The 27514-nt window shown below is 56.2% G+C and overlaps 1 protein-coding gene across 5 annotated transcripts; it reads left to right on the forward strand.

The window, feature by feature from the left end:
* The first annotated feature begins 1556 nt into the window (after positions 1–1556).
* TNNT3 (troponin T3, fast skeletal type) lies at positions 1557–18436 on the forward strand. Of its 5 annotated transcripts, none has more exons than XM_055314238.1 (17): positions 1557–1682; positions 4557–4589; positions 4744–4757; positions 5231–5248; positions 6431–6448; positions 6585–6605; positions 7585–7596; positions 7825–7839; positions 9957–9975; positions 12774–12819; positions 13728–13844; positions 13951–14028; positions 14281–14394; positions 14504–14613; positions 14780–14870; positions 15912–15952; positions 18209–18436. In XM_055314238.1, the coding sequence occupies exons 2-17, from the start codon at positions 4573–4575 to the stop codon at positions 18261–18263; spliced, it is 786 nt and encodes a 261-aa protein (XP_055170213.1). In that variant the 5' UTR covers positions 1557–1682; positions 4557–4572; the 3' UTR covers positions 18264–18436. The 5 variants fall into 5 exon arrangements, with proteins under 5 accessions (XP_055170213.1, XP_055170207.1, XP_055170182.1 ...); XM_055314207.1 differs by lacking the exon at positions 15912–15952 and adding an exon at positions 16581–16621 and having other exon boundaries at positions 1560–1682; XM_055314215.1 differs by lacking the exons at positions 7585–7596; positions 15912–15952 and adding an exon at positions 16581–16621 and having other exon boundaries at positions 1561–1682.
* Positions 18437–27514: the final 9078 nt, after the last annotated feature.

Consider the following 27514-nt stretch of genomic DNA (forward strand, 5'->3'; position numbering starts at 1 on the left):
GTGCCCACATCTGTGTGTGTGTGTGTGTGTGTGTGTGTGTGTGTGTGTGTGCAGGGGTGTCCTCAGCTCTCAGCTAGCAGAGTGAGAGAAGCTAGCAAAGCTGGTAAACCTGAGAAGGGAAGCCCCACCACGCAGAGGAGGTGGTCACAGCAGTCCCCCGGGAGCCACTTGGGGAGCCCTCCCCACAAGTGAGCCTTGAGAGGTCCCACTGGGTGGAATTGGCCCAGAAGCCCTCCAAGCCCTTGTCCATCTGAGCACCTGGGCAGGGAAAGAGAACAGAGGGAAGAGTATCAGATGTGAGGAACCCGTTCAGACGAGGAGGGCAGGGGTGTCCCCAGCAGCCCAGACCTCGGGGAGGTGGGCAGGAGAGGGTCTCTGCCCCCCTCGCTGTGTGACTCTGGGCATGCCTCTCCTGTTTTGGGTCCCTGTGGCCTTATCTCCAATTTGTAGGAATTGAATGAGGTGCCACGCAAATCTTCCAGAAGCCTCTGGGGACCCAGAGGGGGCACAGAGCCAGGTGGGACCGGGGCCGGTGAGTCTCCTGCCGGTCACACTGACGTCTCTGACTCCAAGCCTCCAGAGGGCAGAGGCCTCACCTGCATCTGCCCAGGGCTCACCCCAGGCCCGGGCTGGCCCATCAGCTACTGCCCTGGGTCAAGCCATCCCACAGACCCCACTGTCCATGCTTGGCAGCCCCTCGCCCAGAGCCCTTGGGTCTGGATTGAGGTGCCCAATGGCTTTGGCCCATCTCCGTGTCTCAGTTTCCCCAATCCGAGAGGCAGAGCCACTGAAGCTGGTGGCCTTGCCAGCAAGCGAGGGACCATCCGAGGCCTGGGCACCATGTCTGCCGGGTGGATGGTGCCACCTGGAGTCCCAAGGACAGAACGGCCAGGCTCCACGGGGACATGGTGGAGCGCCTGTGAGCGGCACACTGAACCTGGCCGTGGGGAGAGAGGCCCGGGGTCTGGACCCTGACAGGAGGAGCTGCCAGACTGATGGCGGAAGTGCAGCTCCGGCCTTGGGTTAGGGCTCGGGAGGACCCTCAGTGCTGGAGATCCTACTTGGGCTGTTACCATCTCACCCATTTGTCCTGCATGTCCCAGGTCTGGTCACTAAACAAGGCACAGCTGGAGGTCTGGCTGGGGACTCACAGGGCTCTCTACTCCACGGGGGTCCCTGAGACCTCAGGCCACATGCTCTGATGGAGGAGGCAGGTGGGCATGTAGGGACATCTCCGGGGGAGGGCGGCTGGGCTGGGGAGTAAGAGCCCCAGTCTGGGGACCCAGGAGAGCCTTGGGCTGTGTCCCTGGGGCCACCTAGTCCCTCCTGCCACCCCTCCTCAGCCCATCAGGAATGTGCCCTCTGTCGGGGTGGGGGTGGAGGGGTAAAAATAGAAGCTGACACTTCCCGGGGGAGGAGGGTGGACCTTGTCTCCTTCTCCAGACACGTCCCCCCCACCCTCGCCTCCTCAGGCCTCCTCCTCTGCTGTTCCTATACTTGGTAAGGGGCCTACATGGGCACAGCCCCTTCCCGCCTGCCCTACGAGCCCGGCCACCCAGCCCCTGGCCAATGGGCTGCTGGGCAAGATCAAATGTCACTATAACATGAGGGCATGAGCCGAGCGGGCAGTGCCTGAGCCGGTCCTGTCCACAGGGAGCTCTTCTCTCCAGACTCAGCCACAGGTTGGTATGGCCCAGGGCTGGGCAGGGCTGGCCCAACACTAGACACGCATCTGGGGTCCCGGGGTGCTGAGGGTTCAGGGTGCCATATCTGCATGTGTCTTAGCTCTGAGTGTGACAGCTTAGAGAACCCACAAAGCCACCCCAGGGTCCCAAGGGTGCTGGCATGGAGGGTAACATTCTCTGAACATGGGGGACGCAGCTCCGAATCCAGCCCAGCAGCGAGGGAGGCCCGAGGAGGCAAGTGGGGGCTCCCTGGAGGGAGCAGGGGCAGCGGGCTGGAGGGAGATGAGGAGCCCGGGATGGGCACTGCCCACAGCTCCGAGGGCCACCTACTGCTATGCCCTGGATCGCTCCCGGGGCCACCTGGGCCTTCCCTCGGGGCTCGGCAAGCTGGGGGGCCGAGGCCAGCTCCTCGCAGAAGCCGGGAGCTCTGGCCTTATGTGGTAGTTGCCTCCAACCCCACCATGTGTGGAGACAAACACGAGGGGTCTTGTGTCATTCACCCCAGAAGCAGTTCCATGAGGAAAGGGTGAGGGGGACCTGGGGGACAGCTCCCACAGGTCAAGGACAGGAGTGAACGGGGCTGGGGGAGGCACGCAATGGGCACCTGGGATCCGTCCAGTTGCCCAAGGAGGGGGAGCACGTGTGCCCAGAGGCCCCACCCCTGCTCCTTGGACTTCCCGCCCTCCCTGTGCCCTCGGCCATCGTGGGGGGCATCAGGGCAAGGAGCAAGCTCAGGGTAGGACGAGGGCCGATGCGACACGGCCTGGGGCCCACAGCCCCCCTTATCCCCCCCACCTGTGTCACCTGGGAAAGAGGGGAGGACGGCAGGAGGGTGTGTGTCTCCGAGGAGCTCTGACCTCAGGGGCTATTTTCACACCCCAACCCTCACCGAGGGCAGAGCACGAAAAGGACAACTGACTTCCTTCTGAGCTGTCCCCTGCCCTCCAGCAAGCACACCCCACCCTGACCCCTCCCCAACAGACAGCAAGCTGAGGTGACAGAGCTGCTCCGTGGTGTGGCCTTCAGGGCTCCCTCCGGCTGTGGGGGCAGGACCTTGGACAAGCCTCAACTTCCCTGTGCGAGTGAGGCTTTGCTGCCCATGCTGTGGGGCTTCCAGGCACCCTGCCTGGGGTTACGGGGTCTTCTGGGTGGCCCCTTGGCCTGCACCCCAGAAGGCAGGAGGGTGAGATGCGGGAGCTTAGGCGGGCCTGGGACACCTGCAAGGGTGCGGGGGGAGTTGGCCCTGCGGAGCCCTGAGTGCCGGCCACCCGCACAGCCCCCCTCCCTGCGTCTTGGGTTTCTGGACAGAGGTGTCTTGGCTAATTTGGGTGCCTATTTCTGGACATCTCAGCTGCCACTGGCTCCTTAAAAATAACCGGCCCCTGGGCTCGGGCCACCACCGCCCCCACTTGAGGCTGCCGACAGGTGTAGGGCCCTGCCAGGGCTGAGGGGGGCCAGCAGGGCGAGGCCCCGGGCTGGGTCAGGGACAAGGTGGGGGACAAGGGGCTGTGACAGGGCCCCCCAGGAGGCTGAGACCCCCAGTGGCACACAAGGCAGGAGGCTGGAACTGGAGGGGGCAGCAGAGTCCTGTTTCGGGAAGGAGCCCGGCCGTTTCTGGGCTGGGACTCGGGGAGCAGAGATCCGGGGGTTAATTTTGCCTAGAGCTTAAACTGCACTGGGAAAATTAACATTCTTGACAGAGGCTTCGGAAAACTGTTCCCACCTTAGCGATGGATGTGATGTAAATGCATCTTTAGATGATGAGCTTGTGTTTTTCTTATACGAAGCTCCCTGGGGGGGGCACAGCTATTGTCTTCAACTGAGCTGCAATATGTTGTCATGAACTTTGTGTTTTCAGCCCCGGGCCAACATTCTGATGCAGCTGCTCAGAGCGTTCCCAGGCCCCGGACCGCCTCAGGCGTGCACGGTGGCCAGTTCACGGAACCAGGGTCCCCGAGCGCACAGGCCTGGCGCCGGCCGCACCTGCACACGTGTGCAGGGCCCGGGCACAGAGCTTCCCTGCAGACATTGACAAATTCAAGAGCATCCACGGGGCCTGGGAACGCAGGCTGAGGAGGGCTGGCCAGAGGGGGCTGTCCACTCCGCTCCTGCTCAGGGCCCTGGGCTGGGGGACACATGGAGAAACAGCTCAGACCCCGGCCCCGTGAGCTCAGGGTCCAGTCTGCTCTGTGGCGGGGTGGTGCACTCTGGAGAGTTGGGGAGAGGGCACGGCCCAGGGCTGTGGAGGACCCCAGGGAACCCACGTAGGAGGACGTGGGGTCCCTGTAGGAGGACGTGGGGTCCCCATAGGAGACCCTCAGGTGGGGAAGGGAGCTGCGGGCTCACAGCAGGAAGGGCTGTCACAGGGATGGCAGGGTGTGAAGACTTGGCAAGGCCCGGCACACTGTGATCTAGGGGCCGCCAGGGACCCCACCCCCACCCCGGACACCTCAGCCCAAAGGCAGAGACCATCGAGAAGCAGGTTTCGAGCCACATCAGCAGGACTCTTCTGCAGTCCAAAACAGGCTGGACAAGCACCGTGCATTCTGGATGACCCTCCTCGGGGAATGCTATAGAGAGGATGTCGGCCCTGGGTGGGGGTGGACACCACGACCTTCCAATATCCCGTCCAGCCCCGGGATTCCAAACTCCAGGCTGGAGCCAGGGCAGGAAGGGGGGCGGGGTGGGATCTGAGTGAGGCGAGGAGGCCTGGGGGGGCCTGAGGAGGAGGCCCGCCCAAGGCCGGAGAGCTGGCCTCCACCCTGTCCTTGGATATCCTCACACCCCCAGCCCTCGGCGCCCAGTGCTCACCCCTTCCAACACTTGCAGACCAAGGCCATTCTGACTCTGGTCCCATTCCTTCCCCCCCAGAAACAGTCCCGCCACCATGTCTGACGAGGAAGTGTGAGTACCCATCTGAGGAACCACCCACCCTGCGTGCCCTGCGCGCCCTGCGTGCGCCCCTGGACCTGGGCTGTGTGCAGAGGCCACTGAGTGAAAGCCGCACTCACCCATTCTCTCTCTCTCTCTCTCCCCCCACCCCTGACCCCCACAACAGTGAGCAGGTCGAGGGTAAGTGTCAAATGCGTCCGCCCCCAACCCCCAAGGAAAAGTCACACTCGAGACAGGCCCGCCTGACCGTGGACAGCACGGTCCTCCCTGGGAACCCTGGAAGGAAGTCTGAGCTTTGCTGCGCTAGACCAACCTCCTCTGAGCAAGAGGACCCCTCTTCCTCTAAGGACACATCCCCAGATGTGGTCTCGTCTAAACCCCACCCCGTACACCCCACTTGCCCTCCACAGTTGTCTGGGGGCAGTGTTCAGGCCAGGGGTCTCTGGCCCCACGACCTTTCCCTGGGGACCTGGCCATTCAGGCACTGGGCCCCGCACCCCATCTCCACCTCACTGGGCCGCTGGCCTCGCCGGAGGCTTTACCTCCTCCAGAGCCTGAGGCCCCCCAGGCTCCATCCTCAGTGGCCTGGGGGCGGGGCAGCGGGATCCTGGGGGCCCCCCCCGACACAGCTCCTGTGTTCTATCCCCTTGCAGAGCAGTACGAGGAAGAAGGTAATCCTGGCAGTTCTGCATGTCCCCCACCCTGACCCCGGCTGCCCCACTCTGCTTGGGTCTCACCCCCATGGGGCTTCTCGGAGCCCGTACTTTGGTTACCTGCCTGTCCTCCCCATCATTAATGCCACTTGCTAATCTCCCATCTCCTCATCCACTACTAGACAAACTCATTAATTAATTGTTCACTAATCCCCATCCTGGTAGTGCTGTGTGGACAGAGCTGACACGTGGTTTCCAACTCACCCTCGTTAATACCAAGGGCCGGACTGTGCAGACCCTGTGTGTCTTTCCTTCCCTGTGTCCCGCTGTCTCTGTGTCCCCCTGTCTCTCAGCATCCCTGCCTTGGGGCCCTAACCTCCGGACTCATCTGGAGACCCCTCCCTCGTGTGGCCCGGCATCTGTGGGAGCCTCCTGGTCGTGCCCGGGCAGGTGTGGGGTGCAGGAGAGCCGCCGCACCTGGGAACCGTGCAGAGACGTGGTTCTCAAGACGGGTGGGAGCTCCCCCCGAATCCCTGGCACCCGCTCAACCCTGGGGAGGCTTTCACGCAACTTCATCAGGCAGGGCTCGGCCGTGAGGCGTTCTGGGTGCTATGTTTTGAAAATATTTTGAAAACACTTGGCTACCCTAACAACGTGAGCAAAACATTTCTTTTTGTGCTGAAAAGGTGGAAAGACTCATTTCTGAGCAGGACATGTGGTCCTGGGGGGCCGCCCCTTCCCCAGGGAGGTCTATGTGATGGGCAGGAAGGGCCCCCTGCCCCCGTTTCCTCCAAGACCCTCAGCATCCACGTCACCCCGGGCTCGCTCAGAGGCTGTGTGGCTCGCCCAGACTTCCCGGGCTTTCCCTACAACAGTGGATTTAGTCCCGCCCATCCTCACATCCATCACCTGCAGAGCAGGACTTGGCTAGGTCCTCCCAAGAAGGCACCCCCGTTGGGGTGGGCAGGCAGGGTCCTGAGGCCCAAGGAGGGAGTGAGGGGTGGGAATCCTGGGGTCCAGGAGTAGTCACGGGACTGAAGCGGGGGCCAGGCCCAGGTCTCCTGGGCTCATCACCTTTGGCCCCCCACACCAGCTGTCCCCTCTCCCGGGGGCTGGCCTCCTTCCCTGCCACCACGGGTGCATCACTAATGACTGTCTTTGTTTCTTCTCCCCCTCCCATGCCCACTGCCCCCATCCCAGAGGAGGCCCAGGAGGAAGGTAAGTGGGTCCAGGACCCCAGTCCCTACCCCGCACCCTTGGCCCTTGTGCCCCTACCCCCTAAGGACATGCAGTGTGCCCTTGGCCTAACCTCTCCTCTCTCCTCCTGCTGCCTGTACACCTGGCGCCCCTCTAGCTACAGAAGTCCACAAAGAAGGTATGAGGACACAGGACTTCTGGTCCCCATGTGGGGCTCAGGGCCTGGCTGGAACCCACGCAGGGTGGGGGAGAGGGCAGGGAGGAGCGGGGTGCCAGCCAGCAAAGGACTCCCACATGTGGCCCTAACAGCACCCACTAACCGTGGCCAATGCTTGACCAGAGCGGGGGTGGGGTGGAGGGTCCCCGAGGGCCATGCATGGACCTTGGACTCAGGCTGGGCTGCAGACGGAGCTCATGCCCCAGCACAGGGACCCTTGTTGGTGGTGGGCGGGCCTGGCCTCACTGTCCCTGAACCTCTGCCTCCAGCCCAGGGTGGGTAACTGAGAGCCCACAGCCAAATCTGACCCTTTAACTGGGTCAGGGCCCCAGGCCAGATGGTGGGTGAACACAGGTTGATGGAGGGACCAGCCCATTGGCCCCCAACAGGGACCATGTCATTCCCTGGCCATCTTCCTCGATCCGCTCTGTGAGCCCCTCCCAGGATCCAGGTGGACAACCAGAGGGGTCACCAGCAGAGCAGCTGAGGGAGGCACCCACATCTGTGTGCCCTGGGAGGCAGGACAGGAAGGGCAGGTGGGCCCTGCTCTCAGGGTGGCAGGAAGCGAGGCACCCTCTGGGTCTGCTTCCCTGGGTTGTAGGTCCTGCCCTCCACCTGACCAGGCCCCAGCCAGAGGCTGCCAGGCCCTGCTAGGCCCTCCTGGGGGTTGAGGAGAGGCAGGGACCCTGATGACCCCCAGATCCACCCTTGAGCCCTGGTTCCCTGTCAGGTCAGCGAGGCAGGGATGGGATTGGGGGGGTTGCCTGCCAACACTGACCATGTCTCGCTGGCTTCCCGCACACTCCCTGCCCCTTGTCCTCGGCCACTGACCCTCCTGAATGGTGACTGGTGTTTCCATTAACCTCGGATCCTTCCTCCTTTGACCTCTGACCCACGCGTGGTATTGCCTCTTGTTCCGTGCCCTCCCTTCCCCATGAAGTTCATGAACCAGGTATGTGCCATGACTTCAGTCCCGTGTGGGCGCCTGTGCACACGTGTGACCACGTGTGGGTGTGAGCGGGCACTCGGGCCACGCAGGAGCAAGAGGGGCGGTGTAACCTACTCACAGTGTGGCTGCACTCAGACGCCCGCATCTGCCCCTCCCACGGCCCCTGCCGAGGCTCACAGGTGATTCTCTCTCTCTCTCTCCTCCCGCCATCCCTTGGTGCTGTTCCTGCAGAAGAGGTCCAGGAAGGTACGCCCCCTGCCGCCCCCCTCCTGCTCCCTACCTGACCCCCCACCTTCCCATGGGTTGAGACCACAGTGAGAGAGGTTAGGCCCCCACCACATGCACCATGCAGGGGTTGTGGGGGTGAGGCCCCTCCTGGGCCACCAGCAGGAAGGCGGGGGCAGCTAGTCCCAAGATCGAACACAGAGCCCAGGGCCAGAAACGGTGCTGAGGTCCACCAGGACCCTCGGGACCAACAGGGTCGGGTGGAGAAGAGCAGAGGAGGAGAGACAGAGTGGGCGCCTCTGCCCTGCCCCATACAGCACCTCAGAGAAGGGGGGTCAGGAGGGGTAAGGCTGAGGGGAGCATGAGGGCCAAGTGGGGTGAATCGGAGAGTCAGCAGAGGCCTCGGGCAGGACAGCAGTGACCTGGAACAGCCAGGGGCTTTGAGTGCAGAGGAGGCATTCTCCCCACCACCTAGGCCAGGGCCAGACACACCCGGGTGTGAGGAGACCCCTGGGTGGGCCGAGCCTCAGTGGAGTGGGGGAGACGCAGGTTCCAGTCAGGGCCTCTCCACTCAGTGGGGCCATGGGGGCCTCTGGGCTGGGCCCGACCCCTGCACGCCACCCTGACAGTTTCCCTCTCCTGGCCCCAGAGAGGCCACCTGGAAGATGCAGGGGGTGCTGGCCCAGTGCTGCGGGGTGGACGCCCAGCCGTGCAGGCAGAGGTGTCCAGGGATCTAGCCGGTAGGGGCTACAATGTCACCGGGCACCCCGGGACCCACCCTGAGGCCTGCAAGAGGCGGGGATGCCAGGCTGTCCCCCGCTGGCCACCGCTCTGCAGCATGGCACCGCTCCCCTTGCCCCCTGCCCCTATGGCCCGCTCCAGCTAGGCCCCCAGAGAGAGCAAACACACCTCAGCCCCTTCCTTCTGCCCCTCTGCTCTGGGGTTCCTGCTCCCACCACATCCCTTCTCTTCCTCAGTTTCCCCACATCACAGCCCCCTCCCCCCAAGGTGTAGGGAGAGGGTGACATCAAGCCGACTTACAAAATGGCCAAGGCGCCATCTGTGGGCCTGCGGTGGGCCCCTGTGCATCCAGGGGAAGCCCGGCCGAGGGGGATACACCAAGTGCATATGCAGGCAGACCCCAGCCCCACGCCTGGGCTGCCGAGGGCAGAGGAGGCCATGCAGGAAGTCGAAGCCATGTTCTCAGATGGGCAGAGGGCCTTGCGGAGAGCAGAGACTGAGGGCGAGGGCAAGACCCTGCTCAGCTGTGCAGAGCCCAGGCCGAGAGCTGGCCAGTGGGGCCTCCCCAGGCCTGGGAGTGGGGATGCTCAGAGGCAGCCAGGCCCATGCAGGCAGGTGGGGGGCTGGTCCTCGGTCTGGATGCCCTGTGGCCCCCCAGGAGCCTCAGGAGGAAAAGCCTCTTAAGATTCCCTAGGGAGGTCGGGGGCCCCTTTAGCCGCGGCCCCGTGGGCCACCGTGGGGGGGCTCCATCTGAGGGTTCACCCCGGGCCCTCTGCCTGGGGCTACAATGAGCAAGGCCTCAACGGCCCCCGGCACGCTGGTTGTTCCAGATCCACTGGGTCACCCAATAAGCCCAGGAATCAGGCCCAGGGACCACACACCCCCAGCCCCAAGGCTCCAGTGTTAGGGAGGGTCTCGGCTTCACAGGGTGGGCTCCACCAACCCCCCATGGAGACTCAAAGAAGCCAGCGGCCAGCTCCTCCGCCCAGTCCCCAGATGGGCAGGACCCTGATGGGGTCCCGGCCAGGGCACCAAGGGAAGAAGGGTGATACCCCAGCTGGTGTTGGCCCCCATGGCCCCACTCCCGCAGCCCCCGCTGCCTGGCCCCCAAGGGCTCTGTGCCTCTGGCTTCCAGCCCCTCCTTCCTCCTGTGTCTCCCCTCCTGCACCACATCCTAGTCTGTGCACCCTGAGCTCCCCTGGGACCCCACAGGGACCTTCTCTTGTTGCTGGCAGGACAGGAGCATGGGTGGTAGGTTCAGCTGGAGAGGGGGAAGCAGGCAGGACTCCAGGCAGGAGCCCCCAGCCAGAGGTCCCCAGGAGCCCGTGGGCAGAAGCAGGCCCCCCGGTTCACCCGATTTCTCTCCCCTCTCCCCATGCTGGCGCTGTGGTGACCAGAGGAGAAGCCAAGACCCAGGTGAGTGCAGGGCCCGGGCAGGTCCGGACACCAGGGAGGACAGAGGGAGACTGGAGGAGATCACCTGGGAAGATGACACATTTGGGTTCTGTGGGGAGGACACCCCAAACCCCTGAGAGAGAGCAGCCTCATCTCTGCTCCTTGATTTGATGTTTAAAGCTCTAGAGGTCCGACAAAGGCACGTGGTGATAATGGGATCATTGGGGGCAGCTTATGCCTTCTCCCGCAGGTGGGGAGCAGAGTCCACCTGGGTGCCGCATCCCCAGTGAGAAGCAGAAATTAGGGGTCCCTGGGTGGCGCAGCGGTTTAGCGTCTGCCTTTGGCCCAGGGCGCGATCCTGGAGACCCGGGATTGAATCCCACGTCGGGCTCCCGGCATGGAGCCTGCTTCTCCCTCTGCCTGTGTCTCTGCCTCTCTCTCTCTCTCTCTGTGACTATCGTAGGTAAATAAAAATTAAAAAAAAAAAAACTTAAAAAAAAAAAGATTCTCTTGAATCTTTAAAAAAAAAAAAAAAAGAGAAGCAGAAATTAATTCTGGGGGCCCAGTGAGGTGTGGCTGTGGGCTGGTCGTCCAGGGTGGGCAAGGAGGACTTCCTGCAGGAGGAGGCCAAGGAGGGATGGGGAACAGGGGGTTGAGGGAGACAGGCCAGAGAGAGGGGGTGCCACAGAGCTCCCTCCTGGGCTCCTGGACCCCTACCGCTGGCTGCCTGCTGTAGGGTCCCCCCCAGGTCCTAGCTGAGAGGCAGCTGTGAGAGGTAGGTGGAGGGAGGGTCCCAGTAGCCCCTTCAGAACAAAACCACTGGTGGATATGCCATTTTTCACTGCCCTGGGGTTCTGGGGAGCCGTCTCCTTGTCTGGAGGGTCTTTCCCTTGTTTTACCCACTTGTGAGCATTTCAGAGATTTTTTTTTTTAACCTCACGATTCTGAATCTAATGTGTTGGATGAACACTTGCAAGTGCACAGGGCGTGATTCATCCCCCTTGTCCTTCCGAGCATCCCGCCTGCACCCTGCGCTGCCCACCAGGACGCCCGGGGTCTGCTCCCGCATGGGGTACCCTCGGGGGTCCACGGACACGGCTGTGTGTCGAGGGCACAGCCGGCACATTTCCATCCATTGCACTTTATTTTTCAGCAATTTTAAATAAAGCTGCTGGGTCCCAGATATTTTCTAGTTTTAAAAAAATGTTTGTGTTTTCATTATGAAAATAAAACACCTCATTAAAGAAAATTTGGAAAATACGTAAAAGTCCAATGAAGAAAAAAAAGTCGTCTATAACTCTCCCGGCCCGCCAGCCAGACTGTGGGAAGGAGCAGGGAGGAATAAAAGCCTTATTTCTTCCTACTCTTTCCGTGCGTCGGGCTCGGAAAAAAAGATTTAAACTCTGAGCTGTTTTTCAAACATCGTACTGTCTATACAACCTTCAATTCTGCTTTTTTAAAATTTAGCACTATTCATAAGTATTTTTCCGTGTTTTTACATAGTCTTCTTAAATATTTTGAATGGCCACATAATATTCCATCAATTGGACAAACCATAATTTTTCTAACCGTTCCTCTTCTGCAGGACATTAAGGCTTTCCCCAATATTTTACTATCATAAATAATGCTGGATGGAAAGCATTTTCCGTCTTTCGGGTTATTTCCCTAGGCCACATTCCCAGAACTGGAATTACTGGGTCAAAGAGTATGAACGTTCTTCAGGCTTTTGACGATCGCTGCCAAATTGCTTTCCACGGGGGCCGTGCCAGCGCGGGCTCCGCCGTGGACGTGAGCGGGTCTGTGCCCCGCGCTGCCGCGCCCGGGGACACTGATGGATGAGGGGGGCCTCTCAGGGCCGCTTGTGTTCGCACGCCTCCGATGGCCAGGAGCCCTTCCCGCGCGCTTGCTAACTGGCCGCCTTTCTTCCCAAGACTTGGCAGCGCGCGCCTCCTGCCCATTTATCTAACGGCAGAGACGTCTCCACGTGTTCTCAGCCATCGGTTTGCACAAGGATATAAGTCTTCTCTGTGCTTGCTGAAAATATTTTTCTAGTCTGGGTTGGGGTTTTTTTTTCCCCTTTCAATTTTTGCTTTTTTTTTTTTTTTTTTTCTTCACATACATAAGTTTTTCATTTGCGTGGAGTCGTCTGGCCATCTTTCCCCTAGCGGGACCTTCTGATGCTTCTGAGCTTAGGAAAGCCTCTCCCGTTCCAGCATTTGGGTCCATATTCAGTTCCACTTTCTTCTGTGGCTTGTTTTGAAAAACCGTGTTGTTGTTTTAACTCTTTGCTCCATCTGGAATGTACGGGGGCAGGGCCCGGGGCTGACGGCAGTTACAGCCAGCCCGATCCGGGGGGCTCATTTCTTCCCCAAACTGCTTTTGACCCAGCCCCCTTCCTTTGGGTCCCCAGAAAGAAAGATTCAGGATGGGTCGGAGACATGCAAAGTGTCCAGATAGCTGTTCCTGACTGCAGAGGCCAACAGCCCTTGGGGGCCTGCAGTGACCAGCCTGCCTCTGGTCCGGCCTAGCTGCATTTCTTTATCTGTGTGAGAGAGAAAGTGAGAGTGCCCTTCCTAGACAGATGTGGGAGAAACAGCCCTTTCCGTGTCCAGATGTTATCAAAACAGAGGGACATGAAAAGAGACTGGAACGTTCTCAAAGAGGTCGGGCCATTTTGGGGACAGTGGGATGTACACCTGACCAGAACAAAGGTCAGGCAGTGTGTCCTCAGCTGGGTGCCCGGGCAAGAGGGCAGGAGGGCCAACCCCCTGGTAGGGTCTCCACCTGCCCCTACTCACGAGCCTCTCTCTCTTCTTCAGACTCACTGCTCCTAAGATCCCAGAAGGGGAGAAAGTGGACTTCGATGTAAGTTTGTGGGACCCAGATCAACACAGCCTCCACCCCCCGACCTCCCAGACTACAGGCTCCACACTAGGAGCCTGTGAAGGTCATCTGCTCTCAAGCAGCCAGAGCTAGCACTTCCTGCTTGCTGGCAATTCTGCCTTAATTTATTTCTGGACCAGAGGAAACCTCTCCAGTGTCAGACATCTGTCTTCCCATCCATCATCCATCAACCATCTTCCATCCACCTATCCTTCATCCATCCACCCATCCATCCATCCACCTATCCATCCATCCACTTATCCATCTACCCATCCATCATCCATCCATCCATCAATCCATCTACCCATCCATTGTCCATATACCTATCTTTCATCATCCATCCATCCATCCACCTATCCTTCATCCATCCATCCACCTATCATCATCCCTCCATCCATCTATCCATCATCCACCAACCCATCCATCCATCATCTAATTATCATCCACCCACTCACCCACCCATCATCCATCCACCCATCCTTTTCTTCATCCATCATCCATCCATCCATCCATCCATCCATCCATCCGTCTACTTAATAAAATACCTCACTCACCAGTTTCCTCTCTGTCTGGCTCATGCAGAACTTCTCTGAGGATGACAACAGAGCCAAGTCAGAGCCAGTCCATCCCAGGGGTGCTGATGACCTCAGGGCTGTGCAGGACCTGGACTCACCCACAGGGAGGGCACCATTCCTGCCCTGGAGCTAAGGGGTCAAGCAGCCTCCTGCCCCCAGGAGGGCAGCAGCCATGCGGACAGGGAGAGGACAAAAGGTCCCTTCCTGCCCTCAGCTTTCATGTTGGCCAGAGGAGGCAGGGTGTCTCTGCTGGAACAAAGGGAAGATGAGCCCAGCAGGATGAGATTTGAGAGAAGGGTTCTGTCCCACCCACAGGATATCCAGAAGAAGCGCCAGAACAAGGATCTCATGGAGCTGCAGGCTCTCATTGACAGCCACTTCGAAGCACGCAAGAAGGAGGAAGAGGAGCTGATTGCTCTTAAGGAGAGGATTGTGAGTGTGGCGGGCAGTTCTAGGCAGAGGTGGGGGTGCTGGATACTCTGAGGAGGGGTGATGGGTTGGCAAGGTTGGGCTCACCAACCTGTTCCTCTGGCCACAGGAGAAGCGCCGTGCAGAGAGAGCCGAGCAGCAGAGAATCCGTGCCGAGAAGGAGAGAGAGCGCCAGAACAGACTGGCGGTGAGCTCCCACCACCCCCGCACTCCCACCCCAGACCCCAGAACAATGACCCAAGAAAGGTTCCTTGTCCTCCTTTGTCCTCCTCCTAAGCATCCCGACACCAGCCAATGAGTGGAGACACAGTGGGCTAAGTTCCCCATGTCCTGCACAGCTTCCAGAAAGTGCTAAGCCCAGAGTGGGTCCTTAAAGCTTGCTGGGGTGGGGGGACATTCCAGCCCAGCACTGAGGGCCTGGGGACCGGGGTCTCCACAGGAAGAAAAAGCCCGGAGGGAGGAGGAGGATGCCAAGAGGAGAGCCGAGGATGACCTGAAGAAGAAGAAAGCCCTGTCCTCCATGGGCGCCAACTACAGCAGCTACCTGGCCAAGGTGAGCATGGGCCCTGGAGCCCCGGCCTCTGTCCGTGCCCCCAGCCACCGCCACTAAGCAGTGCAATGCTCTCCACCTGAGCCCAGGCCCCTCTGCCTTGTCCCCTCAGGCTGACCAGAAGAGAGGCAAGAAGCAGACTGCCCGGGAGATGAAGAAGAAGGTTCTGGCAGAGAGACGCAAGCCACTCAACATTGACCACCTCAGTGAGGACAAGCTGAGGTAGGGCGGGTGTCACAGCCTGTGGGCAGTGGAGGGTGGCCCCAGGGCATGGCCAGAGTGTCCTCCAAGCCTGCCAGCCTCCCTGTGGTGGCTGGAGGAGGACAGCGGCTGGCCTGGGTCCTGCCTTCCAGGGCTTCCCCGAGGCTCACCCCTGCCATCCCTACAGGGACAAGGCCAAGGAGCTCTGGGACACCCTCTACCAACTGGAAACAGACAAGTTTGAGTTTGGGGAGAAGCTGAAGCGCCAGAAATATGATGTGAGTGCAGACACCTTGAACCTCAGGCCCCATGGGCTCAGCCACCCACAGGGGATGTTGGCCCGAGAGAAGCCCACACTGGCCATCCCCATGGAGCCTGGCTAAGGCCACTCTCCTGCCGGGGACCGGGGCTGGGAGCTCCCTCTGAGGGCAATCAGCCCTATTTGGAGGGCAGCAGGAGGCTGCAGAGGGCTGAGTGGCCTCAGGGTCCAGGTTCTGAATCACCTGGGGCTTGTGGAGAGTCCACCCCAGGATTGCACCAGGTTTCCCCGGTACCGGGGTGGTGTCCCTCACAGCCTTCTCTGCAAAGCCAGGTTCCAGCCATGCTGGCTAGAGACCTCGGCCCCCTCAGAGCTCCTGGTGGTGGTGGGTGCCCAGGCTCGGGTCTCTGAGCTGTCACCTCCTTGGTCAGTGCAAGCTGAAGGGTGGCATGCACCCCCACCCAACAGCAGGGAAAGAGGTCTGGGACCGAGTCATCAGGGGGATGGTTGTATAGAGTTGCCTGGGAGGGGCTCAGAGCTCAGAACAGCAGTCGCAGGCGGACACAGTCCCCTCGGAGGCCCTCCAGTAACTGACTTGCTCCGTGCAAACACAGACACCACCAGCTTGGCCATCAGAGGCGTGGTCCCCCCAAATCCTCAATGTCCTTCAGGGTCCCTAGTGGAAGAGAGTTCACACGCAAGGGTCATCTCTCATGGCTGATCCTACAGGCCACCAAGACAGAGGGCGTCCAGGGAATCCTGGCTTATGCATCCCCGTGGCCCAGCAGTGTTCAGACTCGGGGGCAGCACAGCCCTCTCTCAAGGGTCCCCTGGGAGGGCTGACTTGCAGAAGTGGGCATCACCTGTGCACCACCCCACTCTGGGTTCTGGCGTCAGGTCAGGGACCCACTGCCTCCTGACATACCTGTGCATGACCTACAGTGTGTCCTCAGGGGGCTGGAAGAGTCATGAGGGCCCCAGCCTAACCTGGCCCAGCACACAGCAAGGCCCCCAAGCCTCAGCCACCCGCCCAGCCTGTTAACCATCTTGGTCTTTCTAGATCATGAACATGCGGGCCAGAGTGGAGATGCTGGCCAAGTTGTAAGTAGCCAGAGTCCACCCTGGACCAGGCTCGTGGTGTGCGATGCACGGTGAGCCTCTCGCATGGCAAACCTGGTTCGTTGAGGATGGCGGTGGCGGTGGGCGTGGAGATGATGGAGGTCAGCCTCCTGCCCCCACCTCCTCCCCACCCCCTGCAGCCCGTGCCTTCTGAGGCTGACCTGCCGTCTTTGCAGGCAGGTGGGGAAGCACCCTGCCTCCCCCTGAGCCTCTCCTCTGGACTGTCAGGAGGAGGGAGCAGTTGGGCAAAGGAGCAAGTGGGCCACTGGCCTGGTTGCTCAGCAGCCACTGGAATCAGGGGCTCTGTGAGCCTGGCCTCCCTCCCCACGCCCCTGCCCCACATCCTGCCGCAGGCTGCAGGTAAGTGGCCAGCTCCACGGCTGCTGTGTGTCTCAGCCCCGGGGTCTCCAGTGCGGGCCACCAAAAGTAAGTCAGAGGCAAGAGTCCCAAGGGCCAAGAGCTGGTGTCTTCCAAGCAGAGGAGCCAGGACACAGTAAGGGAGCAAGTGGCCCTGGTGTGGCAGCAAGGCTCCGATGAAGAAGGCCGTGCTGGCCACAACCGGCCTGGCCCTACTAGGACCTGTCAGGTAAGTCACCTGTGTTGTTTACAGATCACCAATCTCAGAAGCCGCATCGATCAGGCCCAGAAGCAGTAAGTAGCCTTCCTACCTGTTGCTCTGTGCCGGGCACACGGCGCCACGGGGCTGGTGATTTCAGCCCGTCCGGATGGCAGCCGACCCTCGCAGGGCAGTAACAAAACTAACCAGCTGGCCACCGGAGCCTGCCCGGTGTCTGGGCTGTGCACCCTGGGACCCGCAGTCTCCTCTTGCTCTGTCCTCACCCCAGAGCCCAGGAGGAGGCAAACCGTGGGGAGGGCTGGCCATAGGCCTCAGGGATATGGGTGGTTCTGGGCTCCCTCCAGAAGGGTCTCCTGGACACCCCCATGCTGTGCTGCCGCAGAGGTGAGCGGCACAAGCCGTCAGGAGCCTGGGCTTTGTCACCAGTCTCCCTGCAATCCTGGTGGAGCCACTGGTTCCTCAGGATAGTGAATGCTCTGTCCATGAGGTCACCCCAGGGTCTGGGGGACCTATGAACACAGCATCTGGGAAAGATCTCAAGAAGCCTGCGCCATGCTCAACCGCAAGGGCCTGTGCTTCCCAGCCACCTGCTCTGGGATTTTGCCTCCCAGCCTGGTCGCTCAGCCAGTCCACACTCACACAGTGCAGTATTCCCAGGACTGCATGGACCTGGAGATCTCTCCCTTCTCCACTGGCCCCTGCCCCCTCGCTGCTCCCAGGGCTAGGCTCCCCAACCCAGGGGGAGAGGCGAAGGTGACCCCCATTCCATCCCGGGCTCTGTTGTGTGTGGCTGATGCAGGCCTCGTGAGAGCCCTTCTGCAGGTGTGCATGTGCATGTGTGTTCGTGTAAAGGTTCTCAGTTGACCCCTGCAGGACACAGGTCGTGACCCCTGCATGGTCACAGGTACCATGGCTTCTCCTGAAGCCATCCTCAGGAATTGGGTGGCCTTCTCCAGACTGCCAGAAGTTGCCCCAAATGTTCAGCTTCTGCAGCCACACACCCCGTCCCCCTACCCATGGCTCCCTGGCCCAGCACCCAGCTCTCTCCTGGCTCCCTGGTGTGCAAAGGGCCTCAGACAGACATGGCAGGCAGCTAAGGATGCCACCTTGCAGGGTGCTGACCTCCTGCTCTCCAATCCAGCTCTAACTGGTGACTAAGGAACTGGGACAGAGGCCTCCCAGGCCCTGAGTCGACCAGGCCCGGCCCACTGGCCTAGAGTCGGGGACCAAGGTAGCTGACTGTAGCCTCTCCTGCCCCTGTGGCTGTGACCTGGGAGGTTCTTTCCAGGCATAAGTAACTGGGACAATGAGAGCCATCTGCAGGGAAGGCCTCCCTGGCAGATTCAGGGTCTACCTGAGGTGTGGCCCCTGGAGCCTGAGCTCCTGGCAGGGGTTGGGGGTGTCCTGGGCTCACTGGTCTCTCCCCTAACCACACTAACAATCCTGGAACGATGCGCCCAGGCCCAGCCGGTCCAGGTACAGGTGAGTCACTGCTGCTTGGAATGTGTGCCCGTGGCTTTGAGGCCAGACAGAGCGCTTCACCCTGATAGCAGCCTGGGTGGGCAGAGCTGTTGGGGTTGGGGTCTGCCGTGGGCCAAGGAGGGGCTGGGCTGGGGTCCCAAATACCCAGTCACTGACCATCAACTCTCTTCCATTTGCAGTAGCAAGAAGGCCGGGGCCCCAGCCAAGGGCAAAGTTGGTGGGCGTTGGAAGTGAAGCAGCCGCAGAAGCTCCCAGAGGCAGAGACCCTCGGCCTGAGCAGCCCCCATGGCAGTGTCTGGCCCCCCGGCCTGGGGGCAGAGAGCCTTCCCCCAGGCACCCCACATGTCTCTGTCCTGGCTGCCCCCATCTCCGGGGGTCTGTGAATAAAGCTGGCAGATTCCCCTCTACCAAGTGTGTGCTGGCTCTTCGACTGGGGCCCAGGGTGGGGGGCTGAGCACCTGGCAAAGGAGAACAGAACTGTGAGGGTGGCCACCCTGTGGGTGGGGGCGCCAAGAGACACTGGGTGCTCCCTTTAGGGGTCAGCCGGGGAGATAACCCAGCCCTGGGCCCCGGCTCTGCCAGCGGCTTCCACATCGGTCCCCCACCCCTGCAAGCTCATATGACCCAGATCTCCAACTCAGCGCCCCCCACCCGTGAGCGCTCCCCCACTGCCCAACTCTGCTTCAAAGCCAGTTTGGGGTAGAAGAGCTCTGTCTTTGGAGGGGTTGGGGGAAGGGGAGCAGGAACACACTGAGAGAACTTACAGGCGTCCCCCGGAAATGTGGGGGCAGGAGCAGGTTCAGAACAAGGGGGTGCACACAGCCTGAGGGCCTCTCGCCCCCAGAGGAAAGGAGCAGGAAAGCACATTTCAGTGAGAGCAGACTCAGCAAACACAGACTGTTCTTTCTATATTATAAGAGAACACAGTGCACAACTGTGTAATAAATTTGAAAATCCTGACCAAACAGAATTATGGAAAATATAAATCACAAAAATTGGATGAAGACGTAGAGCCTTGCACAGCGAAGTATTCATGGAGGAAGCTTTCGGAGGCCGGACCCACCCCCTCCAAGAAGCCTCTGCAGGGTGGAGGGAGAGAGGGAGGACGCCCTTGCAGTCTGCCATGGGGTGGCAGGACCCCGAAAGTAAAGTCGAACCCCCAGAATGCATGTGCATGTGCTTGCACCCCAACACACCTCTCCATGCCCCATGTGACTCCCCCAGAATGCACGTGCACATGCCTGCCCACCCCAGCACACCTATCCACGCCCCACGTGATTCTCCAGAGTGCATGTGCACTCGCCTGCCCACCCCAACATTCATGTGAATGCACATCCCATGTGGGGGCACACCCCCCACATACACTCACAAATTCACAAGCACACACCTCCTACACACATGTGCACCCCCCTGCCCCACACGGTGCACCTATACAGAAATACACTAATGGCCAACGAGCTTTATTGCAATAACTCAAGGACGAACACCTTAACATAACAGCAGATGTGGGATCCACAGACCCCCGTCACCACCCCCATACCCCCACACACAGCGCCTTGTTCTGAGAGGCAACAGCTGCCCCCAGGGCGCCCAGCAGTGCAGGGGCAGGAGGACCAGCTCCCAGGAGTCATGCAGAGGCAGAGCCTGTGAACTAACTAGTAACCCACAACCACAGACAACATGAAGAGGTCTGGGATCTGAGTGGGAGCTTTTGAAGCACATCTCAGCTGCTGACAGGTCAGGAGGATCAGAATGATTGGGAGCAGATTTGAACCAGTCAGGCGGGAGAGACAGGAGTTGGTGATAGGCCGTTCCTGCAAACGGGGAGCACGTGTGAAGCTTTAGAGGCGTTGCTTCCACTAGCACTTAGCACGGGGATCCAGCGACCAGGCCCTGCAGCCCAGTGGACCTAACTGTGGCAGGTGACTTATTAGCATATATTTAGAAATGTGAGCACACCTGAGGCCAGCCTGGAGGCAGAAACCTGGGAGGCCAGGCTCCGCTGAATGGCCACCAGTAGGCAGCCTGGGCCTGAACTGGTCCCTGGAGAAAGCTCCGGGGACGGACCCCAAGCGCTAATGTTAAGCATCTAATTCAAGAAATTAAAAAAACGAGCCAGAGGGACACCTGGGTGGCTCAGCGGTTGAGCACCTGCCTTCAGCCCAGGACGTGATCCTGGAGTCCCTGGATCAGGTCCCACATCAGGCTCCCTGCATGGAGCCTGCTTCTCCCTCTGCCTGTGTCTCTGCTTCTCTCTCTCTCTCTCTCTCTCTCTCTCTCTCTCTCTCTCTCTCTCTGTGTGTGTGTGTGTGTGTGTGTCTCATGAATGAATGAATAAATAAATAAATCTTTTAAAAAAAAAATAAAAAATGAGCCAGAAACCGAAATCCAGAAAAAAAGAGAAGCTTTGGAGTCAATGAGGGAAAGAGAAGATAATGGGAGTTCCAAGTGAATGTACAAGCTCAGGAGTCAAAGACTAGTTTTGCTGGGACGCCTGGTGGCTCCGTGGTTGAGTGTCTGCCATTGGCTCAGGTCGTGATCCCGGGGTCCTGGGATCAAGTCCCACATCGGGCTCCCTGCAGGGAGCTTGCTTCTCCTTCTCCCTATGTCTCTGCCTCTCTCTCTCTCTCTGTCTCTCTCTTTCTGTGAATAAATAAATAAAATCTTTAAAAAAAGAGAGAGAGAGAGAGAGATGGAGCTACCAAGCCACCAAAAGTGCTAAGAATTTCTTTAAAGGACATCATCCTCCCTAACACAAGCGTAGTTTTGCATTAGCAAGCCCCCCAATGTGGTGATTCCTGAGGCGTTGATGGAGCAGGGGCTTGAGGGGAGCTCAGAGGAAACAGAACACAGCTGGTGCAGAAAATCCTCAGCCAACTGGGAAAAGAAGTCAGTTTCCTGCACCCAAGGAAGGCATCTTCCAAACACTTACAGCAAGCATCACTGTCCCCGGGGAAATGCTGCAAGAGTCAGCTTCTCAGCTTCCTTCTCTCTGGCCAGGTGCCCTAGCCAGAACTTTGGGTCAAGAAAAAAAGAGATACTTCCAAAAAAACACAAAAAAGATGACAGGAGAGGCACCTGGCGGCGGGGGGGGCGGTGCTCAGTTGGTTAAGGATCTGACTCTTGGTTTCCGCTCCGTTCATGATCTCGGGGTCCTGTGATGGAGCACTACATCAGGCTCTGCACTCAGCACGGAGTCTGCCTGAGATTTTCCCTCTCCCTTTCCCTCTCCCTCCTGCTCTCTCTCTCTCAAATAAATATATAGATCTTAGAAAAAAAGATGACAGGAGGGCAAGGAAAAAAGGATCTTATTTTACCTACTTGTGCCTTAAAAATTTGCCACTATGCACAACCAAATAATTATCTACAAAAAAAAAGGCAAAAAAATAAGAAAACCTGCAATCCTGAATTATTAGAATTAAGAGGTCACTGCGGGTGCATGAGAGCATGAGATAGAAGGATCGAGAAATGGAGGACAGTGTTTAAAAATACCATGTACAACAGAAATGTAAAAACTATGATAATAAGGATAAATCTAGCAAACTATGTGCAAGACAACTACGGAGATAATAAAATCACTTTATTGAGAATATCTAAAAGTTGCATGGAGCCTGCTTCTGCCTCTCTCTCTCTCTGTCTCTAATAAATAAATAAAAATCTTTAAAAAAATATTTAAAAGGCACAAATACCTAGAGATGGTTATCTGTTCCCTAAGAGGAAGCAGTAATATCTTAACACTGTTCATTCTCCCTAAATTAATCTATGAATTCAGGGCAACTCAACTATATTCCCACAGGGACTCATGCAAATTCACGCTGATTCGAACACGTGTGGGAAGGAAAGGGGGGGGGGTGGACAAACCCAGACCGGGTGAGAGGAGGCACTGGCTCCCAGATGGACAGGGACATGGACATGGACAGGTACAAGGACACAGACAGGGACACGGACACAGACATGGACACGGAGAGCCGGCCTATGCACGGGGCCACAGGCACGCCTACTGTGGCACAGTGGAGGGGAATCATGGGGACAGATTAGAATAAATAAAACAGAGCACCTCCTCCTCAAACTGGCCACAGAAAATCAGCCCCTGCCCCATGTCTGATGACCTAAATCTGAGAAGGAGAACATTCCAACTCTAAGAAGCAGCTACAGGAGAGCATTGGAAAGCCATCAGAACAGGGGAATTTCTTAAACCAGGTGTAAACCCTCCAAACCATAAAACAAGACCTTGATAAATTCCACAGGCGGAAAGAAAGTTTTAAGAACATGAATCTCTCTGGGTTAGAAACCAGGGTCCCAGTGACTGAGCTTCAAAGGTCTCATTGGCTTCATGGGGGCTGTGGAGTGGCAGGAAGGGGCCCCCCGGCAAATGAACACATGAAGCACAAGGCCACAAAGGCAGAGGGGCCACGGGGAGGGCAGGTGGCCTCAACTTCCCCAGGGGGACACGGGGCTCTGTCAGTGGCCACCTCACCACCGCCCACCTGGAATTCCAGGAGGCAGTGCCCGCAGCTGGGTCACTATTAAGTCTCAGCTTGGTGGCGGGGGCTCCAGACAAGGGCCTCCATCTGCAGCCTGCCAACTCTTCTCATATCTGTGCCGTGTTGGGCGTGGGCATTCGTGGCACATCCCTGCTGAAGGTCAGTGTTGGACACGAATATAAGGAACTTCAGGGTGCCACCAGGAGAAAGGCAATCGGTTGAATGGAAAGAATAAGCAAAGGGGATAAGGAGTTCACAGAGAAGAGCCCCGATGGTCAACGAATGTAGGGGAAGTAGGGAGTGAAAGGCCACAGTGACACCGCTGTGAGATGCCAGCCCACACAAATGAGGGGGCAGAGGACAGATGCTGGTCAGGGGAAGGAGGGGCTCATGTTTCCAGAAGTGAGCCAGCTGCTGCATGCAGATGATGACTGACAGGGCCAGAAGGGCTCCCCTTTGCAGTCACTGGTGCCACAGTGGAGGAAGGCGTGGGTCACGACCAGCTAGGGGGAAACGAGTGTGGATAGTGAGCGGGACACCGAATCCCGTCTCCCCGCAGAAAAGAGGGCACCCGGCCGATGACTTATAAAGCACAAAGTACCTTGGAAATGGAGAAGCAGATGGACAGCCCAGCAAGGGATCGCACTGAGGGCGTACCACCTGAGGGATATTCTAGCCCAAAAGTTCAACCTGATTCTAATCGTGGAGAAACCACCCAACAAATCCGATTGTGGGACCTCCTTCAAGACCACGGCCTAGACTCTTCAAAACTGTCGGTGGTCTACAAACTCCCTGCCTCCCACCCCCCCAAAAAATTGAAGGAGAAGGAAGGGGCATCACAAGTAAATACAACACATTGGCCTTGATTGCATGCCACATCCAAAGCCCAAAGCGACAGAGAACGTTTTGCAACCCCTGTGCCTGTGGTGTTATGGTGGAAATGTGGTTGGAGGAGGAGGAGGTCCTTGCTCTGAGGAGACTTATCTGCAAGCCTCTCCCAGGGCTCAAGGAGGGAGGGAGGTGGCAAGCAGGTGGAGCAAAACCCGGTCTGCCTGATGGTGAACACCTAAACTTGGGAGAAGGTGTCCAGAGATGACTGGCCACACCTGGTCAGCTCAAGGAGGGATGCCAGTTCCTCTCCTGGCACAGATCAATCACTGTTGGCAATTACAAAAAGTCCAAGCCTTCATCCAGAGCACAGCAGCTACGTAAATTGTGGTATATTCACAAATGGGCGGAGCACAATTCAAAAAAAAAAAAAAAAAGGAGGGATTCCTGGGTGGTGCAGCGGTTTGGCGCCTGCCTTTGGCCCAGGGCGCGATCCTGGAGACCCGGGATCGAATCCCACGTCGGGCTCCCGGTGCATGGAGCCTGCTTCTCCCTCTGCCTGTGTCTCTGCCTCTCTCTCTCTCTCTCTCTCTGTGACTATCATAAATAAATAATACCTTTAAAAAAATAAAAAAAAAAGGACCTACAGCTCAGTGCAACCACTGGCGAGGTTTTAAAAATCTAACATTGGGGGTAATGAGTAAGCTGCAGAAGGAAAATTGCTTACATAACATTTTTTAAACTATGAAAACAAATTATATATGCCTCAATGTCAGGAACACACATTGCAGATGGATAGTCCTCTCCAGCAAGGAAAGGGGATTTTATTGTGAAGGGGCGACCCAGAGCACTGAGATAGGGTTCATCGTGTTTTATTTCTTCAGCCAAGTTGTGGGTGGGTAGATGCAGGTTCTTCCTATTTTTATTTATACCTTCTGGTGTATCTTAAATAGTTCATAATTGTTAAACATGGGGGGGGAGGGCCCTTGCCAAAAATCAATCCTTATTTCTCAGAACAAAACAAAAGCTCAACAAACTATAGAAAACTATAAATAAGCACTTCCTTTATCTACGCTTGATGGTGGAACGCGAAGGCATTTCAGTCCAAGACAGGAACCAAATGAGGATGCCTGCTTTTACCATTACTCTTCAGCCCTACACTGGAAACTGAAGACAATGAGAAAGATGTTAAACGGAAATAAGATGTATAAGTTCTGGAAAGGAGGAAACCAAACTACCACATTCCTAGGAGCCCCGAGAGAGTCAACGGAAGAGCTTTCAGAATAAATGAGAGAACTCAGGAAAGTAGCCAGATGCAAAATACATATTTTAAATAGACATTTTTTATTATTTTGTAGCAGTGACCAGCAAGAAGATAAAGTGGAATAAAAATATTATTCTCAAACAAAACAAAACAAAGAACGTAAAATACTTAGCAATAACCCTCTTAGGAATGTCCAGGGTCTGTAGGAAGAGAAGGACAAAGTTTAATGAGAAACATAAAAATGAACTTTGAAAAAAATGAGAGAGAGAGAGAGAGAGAGTGAGAGAGAAATACAACTTGTTCTTGAGTAGGAAGTTTATAAAAATCAGTTCTTCCCAAATTAATATATAGGTTTGCCAGATTTTCAACCAAAATTCGAATAGGATTTATTTGGGAGAGAAGGGTGAGCCAGGGGTGGGGAGGTGGTTGGAAAGATGAATCTCAGATTCATAGAAGAGGGAAAATAGACAGGAATAGCTAAAAAATTTTTGAAAATTAAGAGCAGATTTCCAAAATGAAGGTATTGTAGCTGATATGTGCTGAGTGTTCCCTGCAGACCCGTGGTCCGGCTAAGCTTCTTTTGCTTTGCCTTATGCAATGTTCACAGCAAACCCAAGAAACAAATATTCTCATCATTTGTATTTTGCAGAAGATCAGATTAAAGCTCAGAATGGGTTAAGCCAAGTCCCAAGGTCACACAGCCACTAAGCGAGGACTCAACCGTAGACAATGAATTACAACTCCACATCCTCTGCTCTTGGTGGTTGTAAAATTTGTTCCAATTCTACGGTACTTATCAGCACAATACCATATATACATAAGCATCTGAAAGTATCTCAATCAATGAAAGGGGGGAGGTGAGATATTTAATAAAGGAGGTTGAGAAAATCAGATGTGCATGTGAAGAAGAAAAAGCAACGAGATTTTCACTCCATGCCAAATACCAAAATACATGCCAGGAGAATTAGAGAGTTCAGTGAAAAAAAAATGGTTAAAACTAGAGAGAAATGTAGATGCATGTTTGTCTGCTTTCATGCTGAGAAAAATTTTCTAAGCTCACAAGCAATGGAAGCATCAGGGAAATAAAGGAAAAGCTCAATAAATTTCATTACTTGGAAATTTTAAGTTTCTGTCTATCAAAGAATGTTTATCAAAAGGCAGACATCCACTTCTAGCCAAGATGGAGTAACAGGGGCCAGATTTATCCTCCTGCCTTGAAACAACCCAAAAAGGCGGGGGGGGAAAGGAAAGGACAAAAATACACAAAACGATGTTTTTCAGGACTGTGGACATTAGGCAGTGAACAACCAGTGGTCCCAGGGAGATAGGAAACAATCAGTTTGAGTCCTACAATTGCCCAGCTTGCTTTCTTGACAGAATTCCCAGGCCCCAGTGCAGGAAGGAGGACTTGTGGAGTGCGCAGGGAGAGAAACCCAGAGATGTGCTTAGGGGCTCCTCTAGCATACAGCAGGGTGCAGGGCTCAGGCCTGAACAGAAACTGCCCAAGGCTGAGAAGAGAGCTACTGTAAAGGATTGGAAAGACCAATGTTGGCTGCTCACACAGGGGAAAAAGGGTCTGTGCCCAGCAACCAGACGAGAAAAGTGGATAATTCATGGGACATTGGGTACTCAGAAATGTCTTGTCTCAGTAGCAGAAATAATTAACCCTGGATAAGTAATGGAGCACTTGCTCCAGACCTGCCTTACAAATCAGAAAAAGAAGACTGGAAAGGACTAAACCATGTCCAGGTAACTTAACTGCACCTCAGAACGAAACTTTGGAATATTTATAGAAATATAAAAACATCCCACACCCACCAAGGAAAAAATCATAATATCTGGCATCTGATCAAAAATGTTCAAACAGGTAAAGACATAGAATATGACCCATAAGGAGGAGAAAAATCAATCAAAACCAACTGTGATAAGTTAAAATCCCTAAAGCAACCACTAAAATAAAATAAACTGTCACAGTTGAAAAGCCAACAGAGGAGACAAATGGGACTAAATAAGACTTGATGAATTCAAAAGAAGGTAGAAGAAGAGGAAATGAATAGAAAGAATGGGTAAGTAATAAGATTATTTGATTAACTCACACCCAACCACACCAATAGATACATTAAATGTAAATGGTCTAAACACTCCAATTAAGAGGTAGAGATGATCAGATTAAAAAGCAAGACCTCACTGTGTGCTGCCTACAAGAAACTTTATTTTATTTTTAAAATTGTATTTTTAAAATTTAATTAGTTAACATATAGTGTATTATTAGTTTCAGCGGTAGAGTTCAGTGATCCATCAGTTGCATATAATACCCAGTGTTCATTCCATCACATGCCTCCTTCATGCCTGTCACCCAATTATCCTTTCCCCAACCCCTCCCTGCCAGCACTCCTCAGTTTGAAGAAACTCATTTTTTTTGTTGTTGTTTTTTTAAGATTTTATTTATTTATTCACAAGAGAGGCAGAGACATAGGCGGAGGGAGAAGCAAGCTCCCCTCGGGAAGCCTAATGAAGGACTTGATCCCAGGACCCTGGGATCATGACCTGAGCTAAAGGCAGACGATCAACCTCTGAGCCACCCAAGTGCCCCTGAAGAAACTCATTTTGACAAACAAACACACCAACTAATTACAAAGAATGACAGAGTTACACAAAGCAATGACTGACAGAACTGAAAGGAGATGGACAAATTCTTTGTCCTGGTCAAGGACTTCAACACCCTCTCTCGACAATTAATCAGACAAGCAGGCACAAAATCAGCAAGGACATAGGAGACTCTAACAATACCGCCAGCCAACTTGACTTGCGTGACATTTGTAGAACACTCCTCTCAAATACACATCATTCACCAATACAGACCATGTTCTGGGCCATAAAACAAAACTTAATAAGTTGAGAAGGATTCA

The sequence above is a fragment of the Nyctereutes procyonoides genome, unplaced genomic scaffold (assembly GCF_905146905.1).
Source record: "Nyctereutes procyonoides isolate TBG_1078 unplaced genomic scaffold, NYPRO_anot_genome, whole genome shotgun sequence".
In the NCBI taxonomy this organism is placed as follows: Eukaryota; Metazoa; Chordata; class Mammalia; order Carnivora; family Canidae; genus Nyctereutes; species Nyctereutes procyonoides.